This window comes from Bombus bifarius, unplaced genomic scaffold, assembly GCF_011952205.1.
Source record: "Bombus bifarius isolate JDL3187 unplaced genomic scaffold, Bbif_JDL3187 scf7180000007973, whole genome shotgun sequence".
Lineage (NCBI taxonomy): Eukaryota > Metazoa > Arthropoda > Insecta > Hymenoptera > Apidae > Bombus > Bombus bifarius.
In genome coordinates this window covers 2,877,860-2,892,557 of record NW_022884359.1, presented here as the reverse complement: position 1 = coordinate 2,892,557, position 14,698 = coordinate 2,877,860, and the positions used below count along the sequence as shown (strand labels likewise).

Here is a 14,698-nt window from a genome sequence, read left to right as displayed (position 1 = left end):
TTGATTTTGTTACTATTTTCGTTGAGTTCCACAGGCTGATTATTACGACATTGATTTATGAAAATTTTCTGATTCATATTCGACGTTGAGTTGGCCTTGATAGGATCGTTATTAATACAATTCGATACACATTCCTTCACGAATATTCTTCGATTCGTGTGGTTGTAGAACAAACGATCGATATTCGATTCGGATAGTGAGATTTGTGCTTGTAAATTGGAATCTATTTTGTTTGTGTTTGGTTAAGTTTGGTGCTATGGTTGTTGCAATGGTAATTTAGATAAATTTTAAGTATGATTCTTGTCTTTTACCGATTTGGAATTTCACGAAAGTTCTCATTGATTTACGCTACCGTTTCAAAAATATTGATACGCTGTGATTACGATACTTGGAATGTAATTATCATCGACAGCTCGAGAGTTCGTATTTCGTGCACGTCGCATCTTAAGAAATTACCAATCCTCTTATTCGAACCTCGAAATATCCAAACGACAGTGTATGACAATAACAATATCATATGCCATATTTCTACCAAATCTTCATTATGAATATCGCAGTCTAACTATACAAACTACAATTCGTACCATTACGATTTTAATAAACGATTTACGATCATCTACATGCAGATAGGACATCAGAACTTTCGAGCTTCTTGAAACCTTCGAATTAACGTTGCAAAATCAGTTGCAATAAATTACAAATTAGAGCGGCGAAAATACACATGGAACTGAAAGGGAGGAAAAAAGGGGCACGACGAATGAAATAATAATTTCAGCGTGGATATTCTCTATCGAAAGGGATCGAGATCGAAGCAACAAAAAGTGGCCGGTCATTAAAACGGATGATTTTTCGAGGTTGTAATCCGCGCTTAAACGTTTAAGCCGACAAGGAAATATTAAACGATGGCGGCCGTTAAAAACACCGGGCAGTTTAAGTTGATTTTACTTTTTATCGCGACGTAGTGTACCCTCCCCGCTGCCGTTCGTTCCATCATTCACGGATTAATATCGGGCGCCGAGCTCGAAAACGCTTCAACTGTTATGAATTTTTATTAACCCATCTACATCTGTTACTCATAATTAGCCGGGCGCTCGCTTAAATCATCCGGACGTTTTTATCGGAGATTAGCGTAAAGTTTATTAAAAGCACCGCGCGAAACGCCACATTCTAACGTTCGTACGCGCCTAATTTCTCTCAAACAGATTTCACCTTGGCTACGTTCTTCGGATCATTCTCCATTCAATTGTTTCGCGTTCGACCATGCTACAGCTTTTCTTGATTATGTTTTTTTTTTAAAGAAATACCTTCGTAGTCGAGTAATTTGAAAATATCCAAAGAATCTTATCTTAATATTAGTATGCATGATTTCTCGCTTCAAGTTTATATCAAGCATCTTCTTAAAACGTTACAAATACTATCTGTTTCTTGAAACGAGAAGTATAAAAATTCCAGGAGTCTGGCAGCGTTGAAAGAGACACGAAGGAACAGCTATTAACACGCGTAATATCTTCTTCGTTTAAAGATATTTCTTAAAGTAACGAAAATGGAAATGAGAATCAAGTCGGAACGAAAAGAAAAGATTCGAGGGTCGTTTCGAAAAGCTAACTCTCTCATCTTTCGTTCTATCTATAATCTACGAAGGAAGATTAATCGTAAATGAAAGAAGAAGAAAGTTTAACATATCCAGCGTAATAAAGTACAGTAATCAATAAATCGATTAAGTATATAAATCATTGAGACAGCTGTAATTTGCATCGAAAGATGCTCTATTTGACGAACCAAAAAACGTATGTTTCCCATACGATGAAACCTATCGCGAGGAACTCGGATATTATTTTCCAATTAACCACCTAAATACTTACACAATTCTACGCAAGAAGACCAGTTAATATACACCAATCTTGCCGTAATCTCCTAAAGCAAACCCTACCGAAACCTATCAGAGACCCAAACCCACATAAACTCATCAAGAGTCCAGCCAAGACACACTAACGACCCTTTAATCGCCCTAAAGCAGAGCTACCCCTAAAAACAAACGAAAGAAAAAGAAGTAGAGAAAAGATGGGAGAAAAATCTCTCTGAACACTCTTACCTTGACTTGCGATTCGGACATGCCCAGGGCGTAGGCCAATTTAGCACGTTCTGGTCCAGCTAGATATTTCGTCTGCTCGAACGTTTTCTCAAGAGCGAAGATTTGCTGGCCGCTGAACGTCGGCCTGGTGTGTTTCTTCTTGCCGCCCTCGTGTTCGCCGGTTCCACCGGAGCCTGTCATCGTTTGCTGACAACCCAGCTGTTGCGACACTGTAACATCGATATCTTCCAGGGATTCTCTTCTACTGAAGGGTAGCGATGGGCTCAAATAGATCGCACGTACTGTGCAGAGGCGAGGCGATGGCTAGGCAAAGGAGTTCGCCTCTGATTATTTCTATTAGGCCCAATAGAATCCTAGGGATAAGCACGCGTATTGACCGAAATAAGTTTCTAAGTTTAAGTATAAATTATATTCGATATGTAAAAGAATTTGAAATAATATTAAGCGTAATCTACGATAAGTGAGGGAGAAAATAGTACAATGCATCGAAAGCATTGTTATAGATGGTTGTATGATTATTTGTAATTATATAAAAGTATTGAAAACATCGTTTTCGAAATATAAAGCGAAAAATTTTGTCCGGCAGGAAACTTGGAAACTATTACATGTCACGCAAAAGAAAGTTTAAACGCAAAGTGGTACAAGAAAATGTCATAATCTTGTAAAATAAATTTGACAAAGAGCAAAGAGTGAAGTACTTGCGACGTACTTGAGCCCATCGCTATTCTCTTCGTCGCTCCAACAACATCGGCTCCCTTTCCAAGGAGTCGTTATTTCTATTCATCCGCCCGATAGTTACGAAAAAAATGAATGAAAAAAAAAAGATGTCGGCTACTACGAGCATCCGGTACAAAGAGAACAGAGATCGTTGCGGGTCGTTCCCAAAGAAAATTGGAGTCAGTGACGTTTTCCTCGATTATGAGGATTTAATAATAAGTTCGGAAGAATTAAGTTCAGGTTCTGGACAAATTGTGTTTAGAATTTCGAGAAATTAGGAATCGAATTATACGTTTAGAATTTCGAGGAATTGGGAATTTCACATGTTTGTAATTTTGTGAAACATTTTACTGGAACAGTAAAATTATCACGAAACTTATCGAACCAGTCGGAGTCGTGGTCACTTTTATCAAGCAATTAATCTTCATCAATTTTCCGTCATTCTTCTTGCCATGGTCCGCGCGTTTCGTCCCCGACGATTCACATAGGCTATCGATAATTACGTCATAAATTTACATCTCGTTACACGCCAAAAATGTTCTGTACGACATATCTATTGAAAACCATCCAATTATTCCACGATAACACGTCACGATTGCAACCTTTTGCGGTATATTCGATCCTCCACTTCATTTACCTCGTCGACGTTAAAAACTCATACTAATCGCAAGAACACATTTATTTTGGTTATCGTAGAAATAAGCCGAGGAGCAAAAGCTTAGGGAACTAAATACGAAGGAACTTTTTGAAAGCAGAAAGAAAATTATTTTTAAACATAGAAGAATACCGGGATTAAGATATTTTTAGAGTAAACGATAATTATACAATTTTATTATTAGATCGATCCACGTCAAGTGTCTCTTGGGAGTTTAAATTTGCCAGGTCAATATTATTCGTTAAATTTCGCCCTCTTGTCACTTATTATATATCAAGGAAGAAAATCTCCAGAGATCACGGCGAACGGAAATAATTTTTTAATTTTAATTTTTTAATGGTTAACGTTACCAGTTCGTACTTTTACTTGTGTTTTTGTCAATTACAATTACGGAGGAAATAAACAGGATCAAACCAAATACTGTTCTACATGGAAACAAGATCTTACTAGCTAATAACATTAGTTTAAATATAACGTAAAGGGGCTCGTGTAGACAAATGTTCTCTACACACAAGGCAATTTTTCTACGTTTATTTGATTATTCGAATCAGACATAATATTCGAATGCAAACTCTTCAGATTCTTGTTCAGAAGTGTAATTACAGAAACTTGAAGTCTTCTAGTTCAAGATTTTCTTAAAACCACTACCTACAAATAGATGGTACATTAATAATTGATATTGCAGTATCAACACTATTTTTTCCAGTTTGTACATTTCAAATAAGAAATATCATCATGATGCCATAGAAAATCGTCCCACTAGAAAAAAAGGGGAGATTACGGTTTAATTTGACGGAATAACGCGTTTCAAGGGTTAAACACTTGTGCGATAGACCGCAATGATGGCGTCTCGACGGGTGTCGGCACGTGACTGCCACGTGGGTTCGCTGTTCCGCAAATAACCAGACTTTGTTATCGTTATCCTTGCCTTCACGGCTGATCCTGCTTACTTCTGTAGGGATACAAGATCCTACGGAATAGATAACGCCGTTGAATAGAACGACACGTGACAGAGGGTGAGATTGGCCTGGAATTATCGCGACGGAAACACGTTCACAGACGATCTACCGCGAAAAATTGTGATTAGTATGTATCTTGGGGTTTCTAGTTGATGCTGCGAGGTAATAGCCTGGAAAATTCGCAGGAAATCGCGCGAACATCTAATTGATAGGGATACAGAGGAAAAATAGCATTTTCGGGAAGTCAGTTGGTTGGACTTTGGTAATTTTCAAGGCTAATCGTATTTGATTTTTGGAAATTTTAATTCCTTCGTTTTGGGATTTTGGGAGAGTTCGGTGTATGCAAGAGCACGGTAAGATACGTCCAGCTGGTTTTCAGTAATTTCGATGAATACACGGTCGAGCTAATTGAATTAAACTGTAATTTAATTACGGAATTTAATTACACTGTACTTGAATTACACAGTAATTACGTATATTTACGAGTAATTAGATAATTCAAACTTCTCAATTAATTACATAATTCGAACTTTTCCAATTAATTCTATCGCTAATTGCCGTGATCACCAGGCGTAATTGAATTACTACGTAATAGCATACGATGTAATTGAATTACTTTGTAACTGTAACTCATGGGGTAAGTCGATCGTAATTCTCGCCAATTCTGGATAAATAATGGTTGGAACAAAGCTGTGTTTTTCCAGTGGCAATAGACTTTGACTGTGAATTTCATCGTTATCCATTGTATCGAGCGAGACGAAGAAAAATTGGCGATTTTACTGGCTTCGAAATAATGTTTGCGCATACGTAGTTATTAATAATGATATTTTTATGTCAATAGTATTTATAACAATATAATTTTCTACGCTCGAGTCTGAAGCAAATGATCAGTACGGTGCACAGCGTGAAAAATATAATAATTAATAATATTCTCATATCCATAACATCGAAATATAACAATTAATCCAAACAAACGACCATTACAATTTATTGTAGCACAGAACAGAATTATACTTTTGATATTTCATATATCGTTTCATTTGTACTTGTCCTGTAGCATTTTACGTATTTCCATTTCTATTAGATGCATAAACATTCTCACTGTAATAATCGCAATTTAGCACGACGCCCTCGGTGCAAGCAACCCTTAGTGGAAAATCAATCTTGCTCCGTAGAGATGACAGGATGGCAAACGACTGACACGCATAAATTTCCGCAAAAAGCGTACGGACTTATCGAATTACCGGAGCAAGAGAAAGTTGGTTGGCGTGAGTTTACGCAGTTTCTAAGTAGATGAATAGGGGATATCGCGTGAAACGTGTAGCTCGATCGTGAGTAGAGGGTGGAGAGTGCGGTAAGCAGCTCATTAGAACCCTCCCCGCCGACTGGCCATTATTGCCTCGTTCCGTATTCCGTTACAAATTGCTTTATTAAATTAAAGTCCCACAACCCATACTGTTGTGACGACCCTACGCCTCCTCTTTCCCTTTTCAACCCCCCCCCCTCTGCATCTCCTCTTTGCATCATCCCCCATGTGCCGCGTAAACGCGTCTGACCGCGTGCTGCCTTCTATCCTTGAACCCTTCTTAATTACCATACCAACAATTTGACTTAATATTTTTCCTTTGCATTTTCTATTATATCTGTACGAGGGGTTCGTACGATATTATCTAGTTTTTAGAATTTTTCTTACATATTTTATTAAATGCCAGATTTCTTAATTATCATACCACCAATTTTACGCAATTACCATGTACTAACAATTGTACTTAGTTACCATACGCTCATCTTTCATATTCCACTTAAAACCATTACTATTACTCTCTCGCGTTTCTCATTTTCTGAACATTTTTCACTTCACTCAAAATATTTATCTTCGCCACTAAATCTTTAACATTCTTCCGCTAAGCAATTTAATTTAAAACTACCCCACACTCCTTTACTTTTCATTCCTTCGACGTCCATCGAAACCATCTTCCTCGCTTTTCTCAACATTTTCTAAATCAACACTTACGAACTCATATTCTATTTAAAACCACCTTACCCTTTCTCTCTATTCCTTCAACATCCACCACTCCATCAATCGAACACGTTCGCCTCCAGCACCAAATTTCTAACATCCATCTCCTACTAATCGATTCAATTTGAAACTATCACACTCTGCCCTACCTCTCATTCTCTCATCGCCCATTGAAGCTATCTGCCTCCTTCTTTCAACATCTTCCACTACAACATTCGCCATTCATATTCTACTTACCTCGTTCTTTGCTTTTATCCTTTCAACGTCTATCATCACTCCATCCACCCAAAACATTCATCACCACCGCTAGATCCTTAACATCCATCTGCCGCTAAGCAATCCCATCGTCGAGCCAATTCAGAAGGTCCAGGTATTTAATAGAAATATAAAACCATTCCCATGGATGTAATATAAACGGTGTCCCGTGACGGTCGTTGAAGGATCAGCACGCGAGGCCTGTGCAACCGATCGACCTAACAGCTCGGAATATAAAGCACGTGGGTATCGACACGGCGCCTTTATATTTCCACTCGTAACTCAAGTCAGCGAAAGAGAAACAAAGCGATACGCGAGCAAGGGAGAAACGGCAGGAAGAAAACGATAGAACAGGGAAGAAAGAGCGTGGAGTACACCGCAGATACGTCCATGCAGTTAAAATATTGCCCAGAGTTATTCACGTGAGTGCGGAAAGCAGGGGCTGGGCCTCGCAGGGATACGAGGGTTGATATTGAATATGATATTCCGGATACCGTGGCGGACCACGGTATACCCTCTTATATTCGTCCCACAGTGACATCCGTGGCCGACACGACACGCTGGAACAACACGCGGCCCCGTTTCCACGTCCACGCCCATCCACGCGTTCCTGCGTACTTACATGCCCGGTATCCTCTCTGTCTCGTCGCCCTTCTTGCTACACACACCCCCTTTAGCATCTAGTTTCGCTGGATTAAGTACCATACACACGGCGAGACTTGTTTCGTATTGCTTATGGAGGGACGATTAGGTCTTTGGATACAGCGGCGTGCAAAAAATTTCTGGCTAGATATTTCTTTCGTTTTGCATTGGAAATTTGATAAAAGGATTTTACCCTTATCTGCCATAGACGTCGAAACTTACTCAACTATCACAGGAGATCACACAGACTGATAAGGTTTATTGCATTATCTATTCATTATTATAGTGCGGAATACAAATCAAGTTCGAGTGTTTTTGCTTTGTACGTTAATAACGAAGAGATCAGAACCTGAGCACGCGATAGCAAGCGTATTGAAAATCTCTTCTCTGTAATTATTTGCTGTCATGGAGAATATGAAGAATGAAAAAGAATAAAAAAAAGGAGCGGTCTCGAAGAAGTTCCGTGGTGGTTAAGAATTAAATAATATTGGGTAAAAGAGTATGACGAGCAAAAGAAAATAGTATAACACATAAACATTGTAGTGTTGCTGTATGATATTATTTAAAGTTCTTTATAATACCGATTCGGCGTACGAGGTGTAACAGAACGCACAGGACTCACTTCGGGAGCTGATCGTACACCTAAAAACAACGAGGGAGATTCGTATAAACTTGTGTTCTATCTGTCTTCGTTTATGAGATACAACGAATTTCCTGTTTTGATTTTATTTAATTAACTTTACGAAAGATGTTCAAATCGATCACCTTGCGTTTCAAGACAGGTCTGTAGACGTTTTGTCGTGAAGTCAGTCTGAATAGAGTTCCTGGTGTTTTTTCCCGAATTTGTTAGAAACCTTTTTCTCCTGTAACGTCTCCTGTACGTAATATTATAAATTCGTTGCATCTCATAGACGAAGACAAATAGAGCATATGTTTATACGAACATTTTTTATTGTTTTTAGGTGTACAATCAAATCCCACATATTCTGCTACACTCTGTATACAGTGAAAAGTATACCTGACCAGGAATTTTTGCACGCTGTTGAGTAGGTAAAGATAATAGATAGTTTGGACGAACTATTGCGAATATCTTGAACAGATTTTCATAAACGAGAGTTGTGTACATTGATAAAAACATAAAAACATAAAAACATTTTATATTATCCATTCCTCCTGATAGAGATTAGTAATAGTTAAATTAAAAATTCCAAAATTAAGCGATCTGACCTTAAATTCTTACCATCTCTAATAACACAATGATATCAATTAAAAACTAATTGTTAACGTAAATAACGTAAAGAAAAAAAGCAGTAATTCAAGATGAATACGAATTGGTCTTGAGGACACCTTTGGGTAAGTGACATTCCCTAAGGTAAGTCCCTATCCACATTCCAAAAATTCATCACGTAGATTTCCTATTAGCTACCTGTTTGATATAAATATACAATTTAAACCTTGCAAATATGTATATTTGTCGTTTCCATATGGTTTATCTGTCTGTACCTATGTCACAGTTCATGATGGCTATGTACTAACTCTGAGATGGTGTGTAGGGTGCTTTAACTTTCGCTCGGTGTTCTTCTGCTCGTAGAACGGTTTCATCCCCTCGAAACAGAGGCGGGTTTTTGGTTTAGGTGGTGTGCGTGGCTGGCACATGTGCCACCGGCGGGGCTTGATGTATGCTCTCGAAAGGGGATGCTCTTTCCACCGACGTCACGTGTTCTTTCACTTTGTGTTTCTGATTTTTCCGCTCTTTTTTTTCTCTGCGGCTGCCCTTAATCGCTTTCACAAATCGCCTGCGGCCTCCGGCTGCCTGAGAATCTGCCCTCCAGTTCGACTTTTCGCGAGTGAAGCAATTTTTGGAGGGTGAAGGTGAAGATGCGAGCAGACGATGATGGGCATTTAGAGGAAATTCCGAGATTTTCCTATCCTTTTCATTTCTACTTACGCGGCAGACGTAGTATAATTTCAATCTACTGTAAGCTATCATAATATGATAGTTTAAGTTAGGTTTTTAAATCAGGATGTTCAGGGAAATTTCGAGGAATTTGGTATCTTTTCTCTTTTTAGCGATGAGAGGAACGTTAAGTATCGATTGGTACTGTCGAGTCTGCACAAATGATCACGCTTTATTACAAACTCTTTTTACACGCAAACGAAACGTCGCACGATATAAAATTAATGCTAATATGATAGTTATCTAAATTGTTCTAGCTTCGGAGAACGTTCTGTGCGTTCAGTTTAAGAGAAAATATACAGTCGCCAAAGAAGTTTACGTGCTAGTGAATTGCTATAGCGTACATTAGAGGTGTGAATATACGAGAATGCCTGACTCTTCTACTAACCACATTGATTAATTTTCTGAAGAATCTCCGAACAGTATAACAATGTCAATGGCAATCCTCTTATGTCTCAAGGTCGTAACGTTCAACGAACGCGTGATATCTGAACAGCCATGATCACTGGCGGTCGATATTAATTTCTATCATCGATATTTTCCAAAAACTGTATTTTCCAAAAGGGTTTTGTATTATAATTACGACATTCTTATCGTAATTACAAATACCATACAAAAATCTACCGTATGGTACATATGTATTGAATTAAAGACTTAACAAAAATAGAGGAAAAAAGGGAACGGAAAAAAGCGAAAACGAGGTGGTTGAAGTGAAAAAGATTGGATTCAAAACATTGATCGGTGAGGGTGCTGGAGATATTTCTCTGCCCACGGGATATTTCGTTTCGACCGATATTAGTACAGATTTGACAGCTGCTCGTGTTTGCTTTTGCGGCGAGGAAATCGGTTGACCAAAGTGAAGAAACACGTGTCGCCGGGCCACGCTAAATACCGCTTCACAGATCTAAGAAAACAAGTTTTTTATTCGTAGACAGGAGAAAAAATTGAAGACGAACGAATTGACGAAGGCTTGGAATTTAAGTCCAACAGTTTTTTCCCCCCGAAGCAAATATTGGAACTTAAGCAGAATTAAGATGATCTACACATTTACTTTATTAGGCTATATTTTACGTTAGATCAGTTTCTATATATATTTAGTGTTATGTATAGTGTTTTGCTCGTTACAATACGCCACAATAAGGATGAATTAACGAAGAGTAAGAAAGAGTAATTAAAATTTTAGAATATCCGAAAAATTCCAGAAAAGCCACGCTTCTTTTAAAATTATTATATAATTTAATTTTAAAATTGTAATAAATGTTTTCTTAGTGAAATTAAAAGACGATGTGTCTCATTCGTTAAATAAGAGATATTAACGACTGAAATTAAAAATATTACAAAATTTCAGAAAGATACATCTTTTCTGCTAACTCATTTCAAAAATAACATCGCACATTTTAATCGAACGGAAAAAATACTAACAATTAAAATCTTCTAATTTCATATTTTCTTAGATATCTGTTAAAAAAGTTTCAGAAAAGGAGTACCTATGTTTCCTTGTATTTACAGTCTCGAAATACTTAAAAGAAGTGTCTTAGTGTTCAATGATAGGCGAAAGAAAATATTGCAACAAACTCAAGAAAGAAGTCTGTTTTCACGGAATTGCGTTTTTTCCGCGCATGTTTTACAACATAATGCAAACATAAAACTCTCCACGTTACGACATTTTGTTTGTTATCCTATTTGCGAAACATCGCCAACAATCTCTGTTCTAATACATTGAAACGAAGAGTATATTTGGTAGTAGGCGAAATATATATCTCACGAAAGGAAACTCACGTGTGTGTAGTCTTGCTCGCCATCCCAGGGGATCACTGACTAATCCCTGAAGACCTGGCCAATAGACAGCAGGATGCCGTGGCTCCGTTCTTTGTTGGAATTGCCCGATACCTGCATTCAAAGCAAACACGCCATCAACATACGCGTATACATAGATACTATCCTCTCTTCTTTAGTTTGCCCGCTGTATTTGCCGCGTTTCATTCTTCTTTATCTTTGTCGTCTATCTTGAGATTCTCAAATGTTTGTAAAATTCTTAGTATTTAAAGAAATGTAAAATTGTGAATTCTTCTGTGTTGAATGTATGGTTTCATTTAATATCTGATGTATAAATATACAGAGTATATATGTATATAAATAAAAGGATAATACAATAGAACGATAATATCAAGTGTTAATGAATAAATCGAGAAGATCTTCTGGATTATGGACTTTTCTCGAGATATTCCCCGTTTACCGATTATCGCAATCTTACAATTGACGAATCATACCATATATGCCTTTAAATTACCAAAATACACAAATAATACACCGAGATACAAAAGGGTTGAATGGAAAAATTGCATTTCCGGAGGGACGCTCTTTTCCGATTTAATATTTTCCAACGCACAAAGAAATATCGAATAAAATGGAAAAGCGAAACATCAAAGAATATCTTTAAACTAATTATTTGAATCAAAATCTATTTAAACTAATTATTTGATCAAAATCGCGTTATAATTCTCCTGCTATACATAATCATATGAGAAATAATAAAAAATAATACCTGTAGCGGCACATGAGTCAACGGAAGATTTGAATCGGGAGAGACTCATATTATTGTGTCTTGGAATACCAACGTTGTTTTGATTTGCTAAGTTCAAAGGTAAACGAACTCCGGACGAAATATTATCGCCGTTATTTGTAATCGTCAACCGGAGTTACATTCGAACCTTCTATAATAACACCGGTCGATGTAAATAGACGAACGTGCTCTCTAGGACAGTCATTATAACGAGTCATTATAGCGAGTCACACAGTCGACTAGCGAGCATAGAGTTGGACAGTAGCATTGAGCGAGCGACGATTACGACCGGTATACACTATTTCTGTACTTGTACTTAAAGTGATTTTAATATAATCGACTATTACAATTTTATCACTCGTCTTCTTAATAAACCAAGCAACGCGTATAATAAACCACCTCAAAGGTTTAAATGATATTTAAAGAGAGAAATGAAATGAAATAAGGTGAAACGAAGTCTGAACAACAATTATAAACAGATAAACACAATTGAAAAGATACAAGTAAAATACACGAATGCGTAATTTCCTAATATACAGCGTTATAGAAGCTCAATTAATCCTCTTTTACAAAATAAATTCAATTTTCTGAAATCAGTTTTGTTGGTCAATTTCAAGTGCAATAAATGAAATAAATAATTTTAATAAACCAACTTTAATAAACCAACCAACACGTTTAATAACAACAGCCTCATGCGTTTCTGCTTATAACGTCTTTAACATTTTCTGAAAATTTAATAAGTTGGCAAATATCTTCGCACGATAGCGTGTAATCCTGTAACAGAATTCTGATAACGATTATTTTATGGAAAATGTAACAAGATGTCGTTTAGGATACCGTGGTGATTTATGTAGCCGAATGGCGTGACAATATGACAGCAAGAAATTCCAACAGGAAAGTGATGTTATTTGTATCCCCTTCGCAGTTCCCTATATCTTTCAAAGAGATCGCGCCAACGTCGGAGAACCGCAACGCGACGCGTGTGGCCACGAACAATCCAATCACAAGGAGGTTTCTACTCTCGCAAAAACTGTTTAACCCTTTCAAACCTATTGTCGAAATTACAGTTGCTTTGCATCGTTTTAAACAGAGGATCGTCTATAAAAATTCACATTGTAAAGTTCACATTTTTAAGTTCGCATTGTGAAATTGAAATTTACAGGGTGTTCGTTCGGTTACTTCGCGTCTAAATATCTCGAAAAAAATACGTTCTGGGTAGAAATGTTGAATACGAAAGTTTTGCCGTTTCGAGAAGAAAATAAGTCTACTATCCTATTTATTTTTCTCTTTTTTGGAGGGAGGGAGGCGTCTCTAAAGATATTTGAAAAGTCAACTTTTGTCTTTCAAGTGGGAATCGTACTTTTCCTTCGCGGATTTTTATTCTATGTGGAAAAAGAAGAAACTTTTATGCGCGTGGAACATTCTTTTATCAGACTTCATTTTAAAAGGATATTTTAATAAAATACATACTGATTTTGGTTTCGTTATTCCCCAAGCAGATGATGTGAAAATCAAGCGATACGAATGGAAGTTCTTCAATTTTTCCAGACATTATTAGCTGATAAGGGAAAATCAATAAAAATTCCACTCTTTTATGCTACTTTTTTATTACGCAAGGAATCACGGTAGTTTCACACGATCTTCTCAAGATATCAATCGTAATTACCATACAAATCGTAATTTGAAATTATCTTGTATTTAAAAATTCGATTGTAAAATATCATTTCAATTTAATAGAATTCTAAAACAATTGGATTGTAAATATTAACAAATTTTATTACAATCATCTTTTCATTTTATACTTTCATATCTTCGACCAGATCTTCGAATACTCGAATCTCCAAATTTTTGTCGATTCATAATTCCTATAAAATTCCAAATATTTTGGTTTCCGATCGTTTAAATCTTTAAATCTCTACAACCTTCTGAATCACCGATCCTTCGAATAGAAAATATATTACCAAAAAAAAACCCATCTTAGATTCTAAAACTTCTCGAAAGCTCCTTAATTTTCCTGCACGGTAACCTGACACGAAACGTGTTAACCAAAGCAATTACAACCGGAAGACCAACGACCGTAATCACGCGTTCACAAATTACTCTGAACCCTTTTCCTTCGCTCTTAACCTAACCACCTAACGCTCGCTTTATATCAGGTTTATAAAATCCCAGTTGGTAATATTGTTGCATTGGTCAGTCGTTAATCGTGGCTGGTACAATTCGAAGAAAAATCGTACGGTTCTTTCTTTTCCTTTCCTTTACGAAATCTCTTTAGCCGTCTACCAATAAAACGTTATTTCCGTTTTTAGTGTTCTAGCGGTTCTCGGTTCAAGAAACCGGTGCTGGAAACGCAACGCGTTCGAGATACGATCGTTACCCCTTTTGTCCGTTACGTTCCGATCAAATAAAATTTATTGAATCGTAAAAACCAGGGCGATGCTGCATGCTCATCAACAAAAATATTCGGCATCGGTGTCGTAACTGCTCGTCGAATCGCTGGACTCACCGATTTTAATTGAACCTCCAACAGAGATTTTTACGGGGCGTGCGTGGTCTTGGAGTTTTTCAGGGAAAATCGGTTTAGGGAATATCGAAATGATTTTGGAAGAAAGTGACCAAGTGAGCGGACTAGCGATCGTGGCTTAGAAAAGAATGTTTCGTTAATAATTAATTTTAGAGAATAATAATGTGTTGGCTATTAAGAGTATCAAACTCGTGGTGTAACATTGTATTTATTGCAGCATTTATATAGATACTGATTAAATTGGATCCACGTACATTGGTGGCCATAAGCTCGTGTTAGCACATCCCGCGATACTCAGTAGAAATTGAACGCTC

At 37.1% G+C, this 14,698-nt stretch overlaps 1 protein-coding gene across 1 annotated transcript in view; it reads right to left on the bottom strand.

The window, feature by feature from the left end:
- The window catches only part of LOC117216706 (homeobox protein Nkx-6.2-like), a 47,579-nt gene that overhangs the window by 22,342 nt on the left and 10,539 nt on the right, over positions 1 to 14,698 (bottom strand). Inside the window, exons 2-3 of the mRNA XM_033463647.1 lie at positions 11,077 to 11,187; positions 2,093 to 2,301 (exon numbers count right to left, since the gene is read on the bottom strand). Coding sequence (XP_033319538.1) covers positions 2,093 to 2,301; positions 11,077 to 11,187 — 320 coding nt within the window. The remainder of the gene's footprint in view (positions 1 to 2,092; positions 2,302 to 11,076; positions 11,188 to 14,698) is intronic.